Source organism: Cydia splendana, chromosome 22 (assembly GCF_910591565.1).
Source record: "Cydia splendana chromosome 22, ilCydSple1.2, whole genome shotgun sequence".
NCBI lineage: Eukaryota > Metazoa > Arthropoda > Insecta > Lepidoptera > Tortricidae > Cydia > Cydia splendana.
In genome coordinates, this window is record NC_085981.1 from 1,494,917 (window position 1) to 1,514,057 (window position 19,141).

The 19,141-nt window shown below is 41.6% G+C and overlaps 1 protein-coding gene across 1 annotated transcript in view; it reads left to right on the forward strand.

The window, feature by feature from the left end:
* LOC134801586 (microtubule-associated serine/threonine-protein kinase 3) overlaps positions 1-18,179 on the forward strand; it is an 80,997-nt gene extending 62,818 nt beyond the window's left edge. The window contains exons 20-37 of the mRNA XM_063774203.1: positions 488-590; positions 1,064-1,218; positions 1,428-1,514; positions 2,236-2,357; positions 2,899-3,038; positions 4,348-4,474; positions 4,886-5,114; positions 5,637-5,708; positions 6,531-6,656; positions 7,658-7,755; positions 8,261-8,404; positions 10,680-10,793; positions 11,819-12,046; positions 12,528-12,694; positions 13,641-14,017; positions 14,069-14,173; positions 15,032-15,178; positions 16,036-18,179. Coding sequence (XP_063630273.1) covers positions 488-590; positions 1,064-1,218; positions 1,428-1,514; positions 2,236-2,357; positions 2,899-3,038; positions 4,348-4,474; positions 4,886-5,114; positions 5,637-5,708; positions 6,531-6,656; positions 7,658-7,755; positions 8,261-8,404; positions 10,680-10,793; positions 11,819-12,046; positions 12,528-12,694; positions 13,641-14,017; positions 14,069-14,173; positions 15,032-15,178; positions 16,036-16,179 — 2,685 coding nt within the window. The 3' untranslated portion in view covers positions 16,180-18,179. The remainder of the gene's footprint in view (positions 1-487; positions 591-1,063; positions 1,219-1,427; positions 1,515-2,235; positions 2,358-2,898; positions 3,039-4,347; positions 4,475-4,885; positions 5,115-5,636; positions 5,709-6,530; positions 6,657-7,657; positions 7,756-8,260; positions 8,405-10,679; positions 10,794-11,818; positions 12,047-12,527; positions 12,695-13,640; positions 14,018-14,068; positions 14,174-15,031; positions 15,179-16,035) is intronic.
* Positions 18,180-19,141: the final 962 nt, after the last annotated feature.

The window sequence follows — 19,141 nt, forward strand, 5'->3', positions numbered from 1 at the left end:
ACAAAACCGCCAGGATCAGTCACTGAACGACCTGACTTTAACCTACATTGTTTGATCATGTAATGTTTTCATCTACCCTCAACTGGCTTAAGGAGCCATTTAAGAGTGGATTTTGTTTACTTTTACCACTCCTAGACTCCGTATCTTTAGATATTTAAATATACAGAGTATCATCATCTCAGCCATAAGACGTCCACTGCTGAACATAGGCCTCCCCCTTTGGGGGGTGTATGCCATAATCGCCACGCTTGGCAGGCGGGTTGGCGATCGCAGTCGAGTACACCGAATCTGAGGGACGCTGCTGCCCGTCCACTGGTGGTTTTGGACGTAGTTTAAGGACATACCCGGGTCCTGGACGTAGTTTAAGGACATACCCGGGTCCCGGGTACAGAGTATAGTAGTGGTAATTATAGTAATTAAGCAGTATTGTATTTAGAGGGATTTCTTCCAGCTAATCTAATAAATGATAATGTTTGTATTTGAACAGGAACATGTGTACTTCTGCGGTCTGGACTGGAACAACCTTCTGCGGCGGAAAGCAGAGTTTATTCCTCAACTGGAAAACGATGAAGACACCAGTTATTTCGACAGTAAGATTGAATTTGTTTTTTATTGAATTACTATACAGCAATTTTAAACTACCTACCCAAGGATAATTGACGTATGTAGTTTATGTAGATGAAAGGTATAATTCATGAACCTTGTCTGCACTATTTGTACCAATGTCTGTTTGTTTCTATGGTTGACTGGTTGATAATGCCAACTGGCATTAGTCCGCCATTTGTGTTTTGTTTACATTTCTAGTTTGTGTAATGAAGTTTATTGTGTAAGTGTAAGAAAATAAAAAGAGTCAGCACTTTTTAATTGAATGTGATTGATATGATAAGCCAGAAATAATAAAATATTTACTGGTGTGTGTAAGGTGGTGGTACTAGTGCTCGACGTGCTAATGCCCACTCTATTGACAATGACTTAAGTCTCAAGATGACATGTACTGGGCCCGCGTCGAGCACCAGTACCACCACCTTATGTTTAAATGTGTAACAATCTGTTTGTTGTGTAGGCCGCTGCGACCGCTACAACCACAGCGAAGCGGATACAGACGAGGCAGCGGAAGCGACAGCGGAGGCGGGCGAGGAGGCGGGGCTATTTGCTGCCTTTTCTTCAACCTCGCCACAATGGCGAAGACACACTTCTGCGGTGTCACATGACTCGAGGGTGAGTGTAGTACCTATACCTACACCGATTATAACTTATAATTACCTCTAAAATCCCACGCACGCGATATAACCCACGCGTCTTCATACAAAATGTATGAAAGTTTAAAATATAGCATTTTAAAGTGCTGTGACGAGTCCCACTCCTCTCAACCGTAATGCTATTTACGGTGTATGACATGTGTATAACGGCATTACATTGTTCCACAGAGTACGGACAGTTGGCCGGGCACTCCCGACAGCGCCGGGCCGCCGAGCACACCCACTGCTCCTTTACATCATCACCCGAGGTGTCCGGTAAGTGAATACAATTGTAAGGCACAACAAGCCATAAGGTTAATGTACTGGTGCTCGACGCGGTCCCAGTACATGTCATCTTGAAACTTAAGTCATTGTCAATAGAGGTGACAGCAGGGTGTCATCTATTGGGCATTAGCATGTCGAACACTAGTACACGTTTACCTTTATTACATGAAAACAAAAACAACGGGTTGCACTCCGGGAGTGCCGGCATAAGTGAAAACTCAACGACATTGTAACTCAAAATATTAATAACAGCGCCATCTAGTGCAAAATGTCTGCAGGACTATGTATAATTGAGGTTAACGCCATCTAGCGTTATTTCGTCGCATTACTTGAAACCCCCTAAGCATATCACTGTGAGTACTACAGTTATATTAAAACCAGTTTGAGGGAAACTCACTAGATGACATTTAAATGAAACACAATGACATTGTCCGTCACACGTGACGTCACGCAAGCGCCCTGCGCCGCCTAAACGAAACAGCAGGCTCAGGCATACATTTTCGCCGCGCGGTAGAAAGAGAGGGTTACGCCTTACGCCTTACGCTGTCTCGAGTTTAACATGTTTTCCCCACCTCAAAAAGTGCACAGCGCCGCTAAAGAAGTTTTCATTTCAAAAATACATAATTTGTAAGAGAAATACGAACCTATAGTGTAATAAATAGTTGTTTTGCTTGAACATCGTACAAAATGGCGTTTACTCTGGTTTCCGTAGATGATAATCCCCGGCGGGTCAGCGTCGACGGCGGAGTCCTCGCAGACGGACTCGGACGACGTGTCGCCCGCCGCGCGCCGCCGCCCCGCGCTGCGCCCGCACCCCGCGCAGCCCTCCCGAGCGTGAGTTATTCTAAACTAAAATACTACCGTCACTCATCACTTAAATATGTCATTTATTATTATTTATATGAGCCTAGAGTGTCCCACTGTTGGGCAAAAGCCTCCCTCCTCCCTTTCCACGTATCCCGGTTTTGACCCGTCTCCTACCAGTTCCTATCAAAGGCGTCAAGGTCATCTCGCCAACGCCCTCGAGGTTTGCCGAGACCCCGGGTTTCATGTGGGACCTGATTGGTTGTCGTTTTAGCCCACAAGTCATCCGGCATACGGCAAACGTGTCCCGCCCAGTCCCACTTCAGCTTCAGCTTACAGATGTAGTTTATAATTATTTTCCATCGTATTTTCACGAAAACTTACGAATTGTTGTTTCAGTCGGTCTCGGTACAAAAAGTACTGACATTGACTGAATTAACATGACAAATACGAACGTGTCCGAGAAAATACGATGGAAAACAATTATGCACTATATCTGTACGTTTGCTCATAGTAACGAAGTAGTTCCGAAATTTCTTTCATTCATGAATTTATCATTGTCTTCCTTCAGATCTGACGCGCCGAAAAAAGAGGCAAAGAGTGTGGACAAGCCTGATCGTCCGGAAAAAACGAAACCGATGGCGCTCGTCGCACCGAAGGCGATGCGTCGCTCCGCCTCCACCTCCGGACTCTCGCTGGTGATACATCCAGGTAAGCAGACAGTTGGCACAATTGGTTACTTGTCACATAAACCTTCTGTCTATCTCCAAAGTAAGAAAAGATGTAGACTCAAGTATAGTTTGTGTAAGTTGTTGCACTAATTGCAATTAATTACTTTTGATATAAGCAGCACTTTTGATACAGCGTATCATGGTTACGTTTCGTCGCTTCTCCGTTACGGAATCATCATATGGGGCAACTCGACAAATATAGATAGAGCTTTTTTAGTTCAGAAGAGATGTGTACGCGCGATTTGTGGGGAAGACCCCTTAGCCCCATGTAAACCACTATTTAAAAGGCTTAATATATTGACCCTCACAAGCATTTATATACTGGAGCATGCAAAGTTTGTTAGAAATAATCCTGACATGTTCTCCAAACCAGTTCAAAATCCAAACTTGCGTGCACGTGATTTATTTCGTGTTACGAAACCTATATCAAAAACAGCCTTAAATAGTAAAAATTGCTACATAATGTCCATTAAAATCTATAATCATATACCTCAACAAATCAGAGTTCTGCCTTACAAGTTGTTTTTAGTGAAGCTTCGGTGTTGGCTAAGGGAAAAATGTTTTTACAATATAAAAGAATATTTTGATATATGCTTCTAATTGCATTAAATAATGAAATGGACAAAAGAAAGGCAAATTGATATTCTTTTTATTTTATAATACTGGTATTTTGCCTCCGGTTTTTTTTTAATTTTTTTTTTGATAATTATAATTGTATGTTACTATTTTATACTGTTTATATTTAATTATTTTAATTTTAATAGTTTTAAGCTTGACATGTTATATTATATTTCTTTGACGGTTTTATGTCAATATGCTCGTGTATAAATGTAAATATTTACCAATTTTAACTTAAGTATAAAATATGTCTTGAGTGAACATTTTCATGTGCTATGTGAATTAAAATGTTCTAGATGTACGTATAGTGTAAAGTTTTGCATGCCTATATAGTGGTGAATTATGTTGAACTACCAAATCAATGTCCACCATCTACAATGTACCATAATTCTAGCAAATAAATACTATGACTATGACTATGACTATGACTATAAAGAGAGTCATGACTTTTATTATTGTTGTCAAACAAGACTAATTCTAACTACGAGGCCTTGATACAATATTAATTCTAACTACGAAGCCTTGATACAATATTAATTCTAACCACGAAGCCTTGATACAATATTGATGTGGCATTTATCATATTTTCTGTCTAATTGAAACATCAATGTGCCAGACGCTATTGCTTACGGCTGCCTTAGTATTTGCTATATCACATACTGTCTCAATAGCGGAAGACACGGGCACCCACGGCGGCGCAGGTTCCCCCTGCGCGGGCAACACATCAAGTACCAATTCTTCTCGAGACTCCTCGCCGTGTCGAGACCCGCCTTCGCCGTTCGCACATCATAATCACTCGTGAGTATTGTCAATCATTTTATACCATGATTTTTCTAATTTCAGCGGACAATGAATGTGACCATTGAATAGTTAAACCCGCCTGAATTATTATGATTAAGTTGCCACGAGGATACTGGGCTAGGCTAATGAAGTTCTCACATGGCGACCCTTCCAATATTTGAACTTGTTGCTCTCGGTATGACGTTGGTCTTTGTAAGGATGATTTTTCTAATTTCAGCGGAAATGTGACTGAAGTATTGGGATTAAGTTGCCTCGAGGATGCTGGGTTAGGCTAATGAGGTTCTCACATGGCGACCCTGCCAATATTTGAACTTGTTGCTCTCGGTATGGCCTTGGTTTTTGTAAGGGGCGTGCGCGTTGAAAAGTCCAAATAACTTGTGTATTTCACTGTTTTTTTTCGTGTCATAGGCTGATCCAATCATCCAAACCTCCGATCGTGGTCCGGCGCGGCCCCCGCGGCTTCGGGTTCACGATCCACACGGTGCGCGTGTACTACGGCGACACGGACTACTACACCATGCACCACCTCGTGTCCGCCGTGAGCGAGCAGGGCGCCGCCTGGGCCGCGGGGCTCCGCGCCGGCGACCTCATCACGCAGCTCAACGGCGAGTCCGTGCAGGGGCTGCTGCACACGCAGGTCGGTGCCGTTTCTTACCCTCACTAACAGTGACAATCTTTACTGACTAACGGTGAACCGTATTTAATTGCAATAAGGTTGACAATACAAGACGCTTTGTACGCGGTTGGACTACTACGTTCTATCGCAACTGCACTGTAACCGCACTGTGATGTCGACGCGACACGAGGCGCACCACAACTCCCTTCTGACCTCCTCACTTACAATACTTGGTTTGGTTAAAAGTCACAGTGCATACGACCAAACACAGTTGGAGCTGTGCGTGCGTTTTTTTAAATGGCGGACTTAATGCCTAAAGACATACAGACATTCACAGGCATTCACATTTTGTTCGGTCCTGCGCGGATTCACGCCAGCTTTCGCCGGCGCCGAGCTCACTGAGAAATACCTCCACTCTATCCGCCTATATATTATGACCTTATAGGTCGACCCACGTATGGTCTTTTGACTGCCTAATCTCCCACTTTTTGAGGTGATTTTATAAATATGTATTCATCAACTAAACGATTGTCTCTGTACCAGGTTCTCCGGTTACTGCTGGCGGCGCCGCACGCCACCCTGCGCGCCACGCCGCTTGACCAGACCACCATACAGGTAAACTTCACTTCGGCATTTTGGGCATTTGACACTCTTCGTCATTTCAATGGAAAAGGTTTTACTCGTCATATTTAATAAATCAAAATTCATAATAACCGTCTTGAATTGATCGACTTAGCGCCACTTGCACCATTCCACTAACTCCGGGTTAACCGGTTAAACCTGGAGTTACCATGGTTACCAGTACAATTTGTCACTAAGTTAACGGTTTAACCGCTTAACCTCGGGTTAGTGGGATGGTGCAAGTGGAGCTTCTTCGTTTTAAAGCTGATTGATTAATAATTGGATAATGGTGGCATTCATTGGTTTGCATCGTGTTAGAAATTAAAAGGATGTTCATTATTATTTAATTGGTAGGATAAGTTTTTATAAAGTGTATGCCTACGCCTCTAAAACATTAACAATAAAGTTGTTTAAATATAATTGTAAAAATACGTTCTTCAGTTTCGCAACAGGTCAACATACGATTTTGTATTCATCTCCACACCACGCCTGCTCACGACTATTTACACAGTGAATCAAATATGAAATATAACTATAGTTTAGAAGATTCAATTTCCATTAACTATTTGAGTTAACCTTTTTGACGCCAATGACGGACATATCCGCAGTATCCGCACCGTAGGTCCAACGCCGAAGACGGATTAATCCGTCACATACCACAGAGCAACATAGACCTACGTGCATATGCATAAAGTTCAATTTCAGTTTTGACACGTCGGTGACGTGGCGTCTGAGTGACAGCTTTTGTGTTTGACACGGCGTCGAAAAGGTTAAAATACCTTGGAAAAATTGGAGTAAAGAGTACGGTATACGCAGGCGGGAGGGAGACGACGAATCGGTGGCGGTCGCCGTGCGTCGGCACCGCCGCGGCCGCGTCCGAGACGAAGATGTTCGCTGTTCAGGAGGATCTCTACTAAGAGGGCGTCGCAGGAAATGCACCAGGTACGACTTCATTCTCAACAGTTACATCTCACATGGGCCATTCGAGCTACGGTGTCATTGTCACAGTGTCGGTGTCAAAATGGAGTAGGATCATCTAATCTTCTGATGTTGTATACAGGGCTCGGAGCTGGTATTGAAATGCCTAATTATTGAGTTCATTAAAAAACGCGAACTAAAAAATACCGGTAAGAAGATGGAACGAAATTTTGTGGTTCGCGGAGAACGATATAAGTACTTAATACCGGTTAAACTCGGCTTTCTGAGGCGTTCGGTTAAACTCTTCTTCATACGTGAAAGAAACAGTAATACTTTCTCGTTCTATAATTTCAATTTATCCGATTAATTCCGTTCCACAAAAACGAATGACGAACGAATTTGACGTAAACTGGTATCTCAATAGTACCGTTCTATACCGGTAACTGCAAACGGAAACGAAATCCTTTTCCTTCCCCGGAAAAATAAAACCTTTTCACATCACGTATTCGGAAAAGCGCTTTTTCTTCCCCGCTAGATGGGATCAAAGTGGTACTTTTCCTCCCTGCTAAGGGGATCAAAGTGGCACTTTTCTGTTCTAGGACACTGTTTTTGTTATTTTTTGCATTTTTTTTAGCTTGAATAATATTTTGAAACATAATAATTGTGTCAACACTAAGATTTTTTTATTTTCCTCATAGTTGATGTGAAAAGCAGTATGTGTCGCACGGTATCAAAATTATTTCGTCTTGGGCGTTAACACTTGAATCCCTCATTACGATCAGGATTCAATGTACGCCCTTGACGGAAATATATCATTTTGATCCCTTGTAACACAAACTAATATTCCTTCCCCGGAAAAATAAAACCTTTTCCGAGCCCTGTTTGCATGTACATATCACACACACATTCACACTCTTTAATTTGGGATCCGATCAAGGTGTAAATAAAACTGGCTGACCATTTGGTTATATTCAGTTGCAATATAATGTCTAGAGTGGAATGTGACATGTTATATCTTGTAACAGATGGTGTCGGGGGTGGAGCTGGCGTCGCCGTCGGCGCCCTCGTCGCCCTGTGGTGATAGTCCGCTGCACGCCGCCGCCACCACCACGCACTACCAACGGTATGGTTTGATATTCCTCCATTGTGATAGACCATGGCAGTGGGGAGACACTCCTGACTTCGGGAAACTCGGCTCCGTTCGGCTCAGCATTGCTCCGAGCAATTATTAGAGTTGACACCACTTGACGTCCTTTTGCGTGCACGACCACATATAAGATAATCACTTGAATTTTGACAACCCTAAATAGCCGAAAGGGATAGTGCCATACATTAGAAAGGGACAACATGATTCGACCCTGAATCGCTGTCAAACTTCGGCTTTGTAGGAAGTGTCCTTTCTGTACGGTAGTACTATTTATGTCGGCAAACTTTTGAGAAGAAGAGCCAACTGGAGTAGAAATCATCTATCTAATCTGGGATCTCCAAGTGTTAGTATTTTAAGTGGCTTAAAGAGACGCAATTGTACCTCGAAAGAGTGAGCCACGGTTTGTCGACCCCTGTGGTAGACTAAATACGTGTTTTTATCTGTAAATTCCAGTAGTATCAAAAGGTACATTATATTCTAGGCCGTCTTCGCTCCACGGTCTGAAACACAAGCTGGTAGCGGGCGGGGCGGAGGTTCGCCGAGCGTCGCTACAACACATGCCGCTGTCGCCTCTCGCACGGACGCCGTCGCCGTCGCCGCAGCCGCCGCCGCAGTCGCCCACCAGGTAACATCACGTTGAAACCACCGAACTATACCTAAATTACATAGAAACCAACGTACTTATAGAATAACTATAGAAGCATTCAAAAATTACCCCCACCGAATTATTATTTGCCTCGAGCAACTCAACTGTGCAGCGCAGTTTGTCACAGACTATTTTTAATTTTTATTGATCAATATTTTATTTTAATCAAATTGTATACGTATCGGGATCGGGTAATCATTATCTATCATCAGGGGATCAGGGGAATGCTATGAAACAGTAAGAGCGGTATTCTGATTCTATAATCTGTTTTAGTTTTGATATAAATAATCTATACAATCGGTTGATATAAATAATATACACTGCGACATAACAAGAGTAATACTTTAGAAGTCTAGAAAATTGTAAAATCAGATTACCGATCCTGTTTTTCCGGTATAAATTGCTGATAATATCAGAAACATTAAAGTGTGTGCTCACTTGTGCCGTCTGTCATAAATCATAATCACGGTGTGAATGTACAAATGCATAGATATCTAAATATATCTAAATTCACTTTACACTTTCAAAGGGTTTCATGGGCACACTACATCACTTCATTTTCACTGAATGTCTGCACACATATTACGCACGATATTCATTTACTCAGCGCGAAATTTGTTCCTTTAGTACCGTTTGGTAACTAAAAATTGGTAACCAGCTTCGAAACGGGAAAGAAATACCAATTCGTAACTGGCTTCAAATTGGGACTTTTCCATTACCGATTTGTAACCACGTTTGGTAACCGGCTTCGAAACGGGAAAAATAAATCCCAGGTTGTAACTGGTTACAAAATGGGACTTTTGAATTACCGATTCGTAACCACGGTTGGTAACCAGCTTCCAAACGGGAAAAAATATCCCGCGTTGTAACTGGTTACAAAATGGGACTTTTGAAGTGACCATCTAACTTTCTAAGTGGTGACAATTGGCATTCACAGATTTTTGATAAAATGTACAGTCAGCGAGAAATTATCATTAAAACTTAAAATGAACGTATGCAATGACAATGACAATAAGTCTGAAGTGCTTTCGTATGTACACCGTTCTAGCCTCGAATTGGTACAATAAACTCCGATCAGTGAGTGTCCTCTGTCCCAATTCGTAACCGGCTACAAACAGGTAATTTTGGATTCCCATTTTGTAGCCAGTTACAAAACTTATTTACCAAACGGTACCACTCTGGCCCCATTCGTAACTGGCTACATACAGGGAATTTTAGATTCCTGTTTTATAGCTAGTTACCAAATTTAGTTACCAAACGGTAACACGCTGGCCCAATATGTAACCGGCTACAAACTGGGAATCTTGATTCCCATTCTGTAGCTGGTTACGAAATTTTGGTTACCAAACGGTACTAAAGGAATTTGTTCGGTTCGATACTGTTACATCTTGTTCATTCAAAATGAAGCTCTTTTTTCACCAATAACATAAACGAAAAGTGTAATTTAATAGAAAAATTAAAAAGAATAGGGCGAAAGTTGTAATCCAGTTTGCATCTTCCGTCCTATTTTTTAGTATTTTTAGTTTTTGTTCGACATGACTGTCAATGTCAACTTTGTTATTGGTGAGATAAAGGTCTAGAGTTAGATCAAGAAAAGTCTGCAACAATTTTGATACTACACGCAGTGCAAGTGTTATTTTAAACGTCAAACTTCTTTGAAATTGCACTGCGTGTGCTATCAAAATCTTTGCATACTTATCTTGGTCTAACTTTAATCGTTTTCACGTGTACCTTTCAATATCCTGCTGAGACTAAATGTACATTACAATGTACATAATCGTGCAATCTAACTTGAACCTTTCATCAACCAAATAAAGTAGCATTTCTTTTGTTTCATTGCTTTTTAAAACAAACGAAATTCGTTCCAATTTACTTATAGAATAAGGTTCAAATTAAAAATATGATAACTTTATATGCTGGGTCTTACGAGGATATAGATACGCACATTGTTGCCTGTGCTTGTGTACCACAGACAAGACATCCTCCAGACTGACCATAGTAGCGCTACCCCCTCTGCCACAAATATACGGTAGTTTTACTCCATTTTCGAGTCAAAGTGTCTTTGTGTGACGTCCGTGTCTTTGAACGGACCAATCACGGCACGGGACTCGCTCACCTCGTCCCCCGCACCCCAGTATTTTTGGCAGCATCGGTTTCATGAAATAATTGCTCTAAACTCCGTCTAGAGGATTCCTAGTCTATGTTGTGTACCCATTGTGTACGTAAGTAACCTCACGGCATGCGTCACTAACAGCCGGTGCGAGGCGCGCAGCCCGTCGCCGCTGGCGGCGCGCGAGTGCGGCCGCCGCGCCTGGGCGCGCCGCGACCCCGCCTCGCCTCTACTACGCCGAGCGCTCTCCCCTGACAGGTGACGTCTCCTTAGCGCCACTTGCCACTAACCCGGGGTTAACCGGTTAAACTTGGAGTTACCATGGTTACCGGTTACCCAGGTTAACGGTTTAACCGCTTAACCCCGGGTCAGTGGGATGGTGCAAGTGGCCCTTCGTGTAATGCCGAGGTCACGAAACGCACGCTCGCACACTGACGCCAGCCTCCATATATTTGTTTTAACCAGTGTATGGCGGGCGCCGTGAGCGACGAGCGTGCGTTCCGTGGTCTCCCGAGTTTCCAGCGCCATATTTGTCCAAGCGTGCAGCGTGGCGTCGTGTCCAAGGGATTTGAACGGAGCACGCTGAGGCCGCTAGGCATACATTTACATTTAACATGGGCGCCGCGTTTCTGTCATTCTTGCTCATGTGTCAATTTCGGTGACTCGTTTGGATATTGGACAAAGAATAATGTAATGTTTAAGTTCATAACATGCTAAGTATTGTGCCTCCGTTGGAATATTATTTCAAGAAGGCTTGTTTTTATGTTCATGATCATGCTTCTATATTTCTGTGACATAAATGTCACCCATACATTCCATTAATTTTAAAGTACATATGGTGCTACTTTATCGCACTAGTGCGATAGTTAGCACATTACGTAACTATGTCGAAAATTTAATGGACCATATGTACTGTAAAACGTTGTACGATACATGTGAGAATAGGTAATTCGCAACTCGTGTTGATTTAAAACACTCCCTTCGGTTGTGTTTTAATTTATCGCTACTCGTTGCAAATTTCCTATTTTCCGCACTTGTATTGTAATGTAATGTACGTAGTTGACGATGACGAATTGACGTGTCGGATACGTCGCATGTTACATTTTTATGTGTAATATGTGTAACTATACCATGCAAAATAAAGCTTTGTATATATGATAATTATACTGCATTAGTTCTATAATAATGCTTGATATTTTTTTTTGTATTGTTTTGTTTTGAGTAAATAACCTGAGTTCAAGAGGACTAGGCTCACATAAACTTAAACAACCCTTCCATTCCAGGCTGCACCCGCGCTCCGCCGAGTCCAAATGCTCGATCTCCCCGCTGTGCTGCGGCGGCGTCACCGCCGTGTCCGTGTCCGGGCCGGCGCGGCGCGGCGTGGTGTGGCGCGCGCCCGCGCCCGCCGCGCCGCCCACGCCGCCGCCGCAGGACAAGGAGGAGCCGCCGCTGCCCAGGATAGCGGAGGAGAAGGACTCGCCCACGCACCACGCCAAGATCGCGCCCAATAGGTACGCTTGGAGATTCTGACAAGTGACTCGGGGACCCAACTATCTACACTTTTTTTAAAACCAAATAGAAAATGGTTCAAGGTATTTGGTCCAGTTTCCTTCGTTCCTTACACACTCGTTAGGAGGCCCTGAGACAAACCAAGAACAAGTGTGTACGTGGGTCCAAATTCTTTTCGTTGTCTTTGTTTCTGACCACTCTGTCGCGCTTGTATCTCCGTCTTCTATCAAACATTTAATAAAAGTCGAGTGCTATCGTATGTCTTTCTAGCTGTAGATTATATTTTACATGAGAAAAATTAAAAACTAAATTTCATCTCATACAAAAAGCTACACTCTATCCCATGTTTTGAGGACAAAAAACAAGACTCGTAAATGAATTTTGACACACAACTTTTAAAATGAATCCATAACTTATACTAATCAATATTGTTATCCATCTTAAATTGTAATTTAAGGTAATCCAACAAAACGTTGTTCCCAGGACACCTGCCAAGCAGATGACCCCGAGCATCTTCACATCCTCGCCGAAGACGAGCCTCGAGAAGACCTTCGACGCGTCCAACTCCTTTGCGTCGCTTTCACTGTCCGATGAGTCCTTCGCACCTGACACTTCTGTCGACTTGGATACTTCGAGAGATACTACTATTGGTAAGAAATGTCTATGAAATCTTAGGATATAGACCTTCGATGCGTCTAACTCCTTTGCGTCTAACTCCTTTGCGTCTAACTCCTTTGCGTCTAACTCCTTTGCGTCTCTGTCCCTCTCCGTTGAGTCCTTCGCATCTGACACTTCTGAGGACTTGGATACTTCCACAGACACAACTATAGTCCTTCGACGCGTCCAACTCTTTCGCGTCTCTGTCCCTCTCCGACGAGTCATTCAAGTCCACTGAAGTGTCAGGTGCGTAAGACTCAATCGCACCTGACACTTCAGTTGACTTGGATTCGTCGAGATATTTAACTATCGGTAAAGCACGGTCTTGAAGTTGATTACACTGCAGATCTCAGTGTAAAAGATTGCCTGTCAAAAATCGAAAAAATGTCAAATGTCATTGGAAGTATTGACTTCAGGAATAATATGTGATTGCGTAATTTATTTGCTTTTGTAACAGTAGCTATATTCTAAATTATAATCGCCCACTGTGTCTCCTGAATACAGCTTTACGTATTTTCCAGTCCGCTAACCTTACGTTTTGCACATTCTATGCAGCTCAAATGTGGTCCAGGGCTTTCATTTGTAGCCCTCCTCTTTCGCACTCATGTTATGTTCATATTATTACGCAATGTCCCTTTTGCACACTGAATTATCAGTTATTTTTAGACTATGTGACAATTTAGTCTGAACTGTGACAATATAAAGATAATTTATTTACATACTAGATATTATACAGTGGTACTACTAAACGAAAGTGATAACTAGCTTAAATCTAGAATAGGCCCTTGAGGCACTGTACCCAGGATGCTGGCGGCATTTCCTCGCTGTATCGCAATGCTGATACGTTGTGCGAGGTAGCCGCCAGCTCTTCGGTCACCAGTTACGTCAACCAGACGCTGTGACAATTGATAATGATTGTTACCGTATTTTTTCTTACAGACAACCTCCGTCTCGACGAAAGCCGTTCCAGCACGGACAACATCTCAATGCTCTCCGAGGATAAAGAAAAGAAGAAGCCAGAAGACAAAAAGAAGACACCCCCACAAGAAACACCCGCAGACCAGCCTAAAGATAAAACCAGAAAGAAATCCGACTCCAGTCTCAAAGAAGAAGATAAACCAAAGGAGAAAAGCAAAAAGGAGAAGCCAGAGTTAAAAAAGCAAGAGTCTATAAAGAAACTGGAATTAAAGGAAGAAGCTCCAAAAGACGATAAAAGAGAGAAAGCTATAGAAAGAACGGGGTCAGTGAAGAGAGTGGAAAGCAAACAGGAGAAAGCGGAAGCGAAGAAACAGGAGAAGTTGGAGAGGCAGGAGAAAGCGGAGATTAAGAAGCTGGAGAAGATTGAGAAACTGGAGAAGATTGAGAAGGCGGAGAGGCAGGAGAAGGAGATTAAGAAACAGGAGAAGATTGAGAAGAGAACGGAGGGGAAGAAGGAAGTGCTGAAGAGACAGGAGTCTGTGGACACGATGAAGGTATTTGACATTTTTATTTTGACTTTACTTGTTTAATCATTTTTGAATTAGCTGTATGGCTCCGGACATTATACGGAAACTTTTACCACAAAGAATATGGCGCCTAACAGCGCCAACTGCTTCAGCAGTCCTACTCTGGGCATCTTTGATCATAGGATATTTTAAACCTTTATAAGGCAAGGGCCAAAATAGATGGTGTTCAATTTTGGGTGATTACTGACATCTTTCTGCCTAATTAAGGTTTAAGAGACATCGTAAGACATGGTTGCAGTATTTCCGAACCGATACGACCTTCAAACCTTCAAGGAAAGAGCGTAGGTACTCTCATCTTTATGACCGGCAACGCACTTACAACCTCGGGTGTTGCGGGTGGCCATGGGCGACGGTAATCGCTTACCATCAGGCGATTCCTCCGCTCGTTTGCTACGTAATGTTATAAAAAAAATTGGTCTAGGTTGAAAATTTGTTAGCTAATTTTTACTCAAATGAGCGTTCCTTTTATTTTTTGCCATTTTTATATATTGTGACCTTTTTTTCCACTTTTGTGTTATTTCTAGTCAGGATCGCGAGCCCTTTTCATCCTTATAGAAGAAAAAAAGAGTCCTAAAATTTCCATACATTATTCAAACTTTCCTTTTTGTTACCGCCATACAAATTATATGGGGAAATGGTAACGCAATAGGAAAAAAACTGGGACATTTTTTTAACCCATTAGGATCGAAAGAGCTCGTGATTCTGAGTAGAAATAACACAAAAGTGGCAAAAAAGGTCACAATTTATAAAAATGGCAAAAAATGAAATAAACGCTCAAATCCTGTTTTGGCACGACTGATCAAGAAAATGTTGAAATTGTTTCAGTGCCCAGAGCCGACGGAGACGGAATGCCGCTCCAAGAACAGCATGGTCAGCAAACTTCTGGGCGTCATGAGCCGCAAGGGAGCGCGGGACAGGGACGAAGATGACCACAAGCCCAGCAGGAAGGCCGACAAGGCCAGCCGGAAAAAAGTGAGTTGAATCGCTAATGGGACGCGTCCGAGCTAGTCCGAATGGCATACTGAAGGTGATTGCGAGCAGATTTAGTTGTAGTATACTGGCACATTGGCTAGATCAGGTCAAGTCTTTAGCGACTTATGTCAAATAGGCTGGCCTGTAGGTTTTAAGAATAATTTAATTTATTTTACTAACATAGTATTTAAGTTAGCTTAAGATTTATTTGCTTAGTAACTAACACGATATAGATGCTTTATCTGAAATAAAGAGAATTGAATTGAATACCGTGCTCGTTGAAGGCGTTGAGCTGAACTATCCGTCTCACGATCCTAATACACTCATTACTTGCAAAGAAATTAAATCGCGATTAAACGTGTTTTGTTCGACTTTAAAGCTAAACAAATTCAATTCTTATTTCTAATACCATCTATTTTTCTTGTATAGTAACTTGACATTGACACTTGGCGCCAATAAACAGCAATAAAAGCCAGGCCATTCTAGATTTGATCACTTACCGCTGCATTCGTTACATAAGTATTTAAGTAACGCAAGCGATGTTCAGTCGCTATCAGATATATCGGAGCGGCCAAGGTCCTCACTAATATCGGAACACGCCTCTATTTTCAAGGCGCTAGAGTGCGTGTTCAGATATTTTTGACCATCTCGGCAGCTCCGATATATTTGATGGCGACTGTACTGCCGAGGGAGGAATATGTGCTGATAGAGTACTCGGGCACTGCACGACTCTTATCTAATCTGACTTAACTCGAAGATTTGATATATAAATGGAGTTATTATAAAGCCTTTAGAACTACTTTGCAGAATAAATGTTTTATTTTATTCCCCATTAACTGACTTTTTATTTTATTTAGGGCGGCAACACCCCCACCCAGCAGCAGCCACCAAGTAAACTGAGCGAAGCCGGGGGCTCCGCCGAAAAGGTCACCGAGAGCGCAGAAGACACCAAGAGAAAGGGCCGGGGCCGCGCTTCCAGCTCCTCCTCACAAGAGAAATAAGGGGTGGATAGACCTACTGGATATGAGTCGTGGTTACCACACATAGACGCTTCTATCGTACCAAGTAATTTAGTTTAAACCAGCTTTGTTAGTAAAAAAAGGCGGTAATTAGAAAAATGTTGGCGCAAAGGATCGATGTCCCATACAAATTTTTAGTTTCGCGCCCTTTTCCACTGACAAAGTTGGCATGCCAAAGTATAGTAAGAGAGTCCGCTTATACCCGTTACATTCACGTGTACGGTAAACGTGACTGTAGTTGACTACGTTGTGGAAAGTTTCCAAAAAGTTCGAAAAGTTTCTAATTAAGAAATGGGAAGATTCGTTCTTCATACAAATATGTGAGAATTTCGGATCAACAATTGTATTTTTGGAATTTTTCGGCACCTGCCTTTGTACATTAGAAACATCAATAAAATAATTTATAGATGTTGAGGAAGGCGTAGTACATAACTGAATCTTGTGACTCGATGAATAAATGGCGTCCATGTGTGGCGACCGCGATTCATGACATACGCTTCTTTATGTAGAGTCTGGTAGGTAATCTGTTGTAAGGCCGGATATAGACACCCTAGGCACTTGGTATGGCACTTAGAATTTAGGGGGGCCCCCCCTTCTCCATCTTAAAACCATTGCTAGGTTGCCTAGGTCCGGGCTCTACTGGACTAGGCGGAAATCTGGCCCTGTCTGTGGTCACCTGACGCTTCAAACGAATTTGATTTATTTAGTATAGAACCGAGCGATGTGATTTAATGCTATTTTAATGAGTGGAAGAACGTTAGACGTAAGGTACGAGAAATGCATAAGTCTTTATTGTAGAATGTTTGCCGACAGATGGCGTTATTCGGTGTCGTGTTGACGTACAGTTAAAAATATAAAAATGTAACAAAAAAAATCGCTGTAGCTTCCTTTAGACTGTGTATAGCTTTAGAGACATTTTAAGATTTGTTCTCACGTTTTTATTTGAGCCGCTTTTCCAGTATTACAAAGTTGAGGCGTAAAAAAAACTTTATTAGTATTTTTATTGAAAAGGGCAAGTTTTGAATAAGGCAGGGACGCTTTCCACATAGATTTCCGTACATTGACTCGCCTGTTCCTATCTCAATGGCACGTGCATAATTATATTGCTGTCCCGCTCATGATGCCGGTTGTCAAAGTCACTGTGTCACACAGCAATATAATTATCCGCGTGCAATAGAGATAACAACAGAAAGGTCAATGTACGAAAATCTATGTGGAAACCGTCTCTGCTTTAGTCGTGGGGACGGTGGTTTGAAGTTATGCTTGTTTGTTCCTAGTAGAATAATTTAACCTAACAAAATATGAGCTAAATTGATAATATCAACCTTAAATCGTGGACCATAAGAGCTAAATTCACTCGTCCATAGCCCCCATTAACAAAATCTTTTTTAATCTCATGTTAGCGTTTAGTTTTTGCAAGTACGTTTTCTTAGATTAGTGATTATTGTGATATATTTTTAAATCGCTCTAGAATTTTTGAACTTGCAATATTATTAGTTAGTTAAGCATGTCCGTACTTTTCTCGAACTAGTTTTTGTTTTGACGTGTTTTTCGTTTTTCTTTTTATTTTATTGTTTTTGTCGTGTTTATTGTTTTGGTATTTTACAAAATCCGATACACATTAACTTTGCCTTGAAAGCTTCTTTTTGTAAATAAGTTAACCGTGACTGACGGAGACAACTAACAACCTTTTTTTATTTTAATAATTGCAACGAACATCGATAAATAGTGCCATAGAGTAGAACCTTCTTTTCACTATTCTGTTGTCTTTTCTTTTAAAATTACTTACGTATTATCTACCTTCATTTCGATAAAATCTTTGAAAGAAGGTTCCATAATCGTCTTCCGAATATAGGTACTTGTTATGTCATCGATAAAATCTGGTGTTTCTACTTTCGTTGCCCTAAGTGCGCATAGACAATTTTAGTCTTTGGTAATCGGATATTTCAGTCTATTATCCTTTCGTGTGCCGTGATTGTTTTTTTCTAATATTTTCCTCGTACGCGGATCCGTGCTCCGGCAAACGACGGCTTATATGTGGTACAGAGACAAAATTGTCAGCGCATGTAGAGATATATTTGTTGAATCGCCTGTTACGATCAAAATACGAACGATTATTTTAGTAATATAAAGCCGTTATTCTAAATAATACTAGTGACGTCTAAATTAGTATAGAATTATCACTAATTCACCTTAACATTCCATTTAACAGAAACTATTTTTAATAATTTTACTTTGTGTAAAATTGTATAGTTGTGCGTCAAGTTACTTGTGCATTCTTGATGGTATGCAAGAATGTACAAGTGGTGTTGTTCATTTCATCGATATATTATAAATATAATAACTTGTATAACTCAAAGTGTTCCAGTGTTTCAAACATAGTTAAAGATACAGTCGGTAGCTTTTCACAGATCATGTACTATTAAAATAAAACAACGAAACAAGACATTCAAATAAATGGGGTAAATCGACAAAAACAAATACAAAAACATGGCAGTCGCTTTCGTAAAATCTGGTGCCTACGCCAATTCTTAGGATTAGTTGCCAAGCGGATCCCAGGATTCCATCAGCCGTGGGAAAATGCCGGGATAACGCGAGGTAGATTATTTGTGATTATTGGTGAGTTTCTGGTCACCTAATTCTATGTATACGCTGTACCATCGTCCACACTGTTAATAGCTGTACATCGGTGGACATTATTACAAAAGGCCTAAGGTCCACCGATGTACAGTTAAGAGTGTTACTGTCTGTACTCACTAATACTTTCACAAAAAAAAAACCTAATTGTTTTGAACAAAGTTCATGGTGAGGTTTTTTGATTTGATTAATTGCAAAAATATTACTTTTTTAGGGTTCCGTACCCAAAGGGTAAAAACGGGACCCTATTACTAAGACTCCGCTGTCCGTCTGTCCGTCCGTTTGTCTGTCACCAGGCTGTAACTCG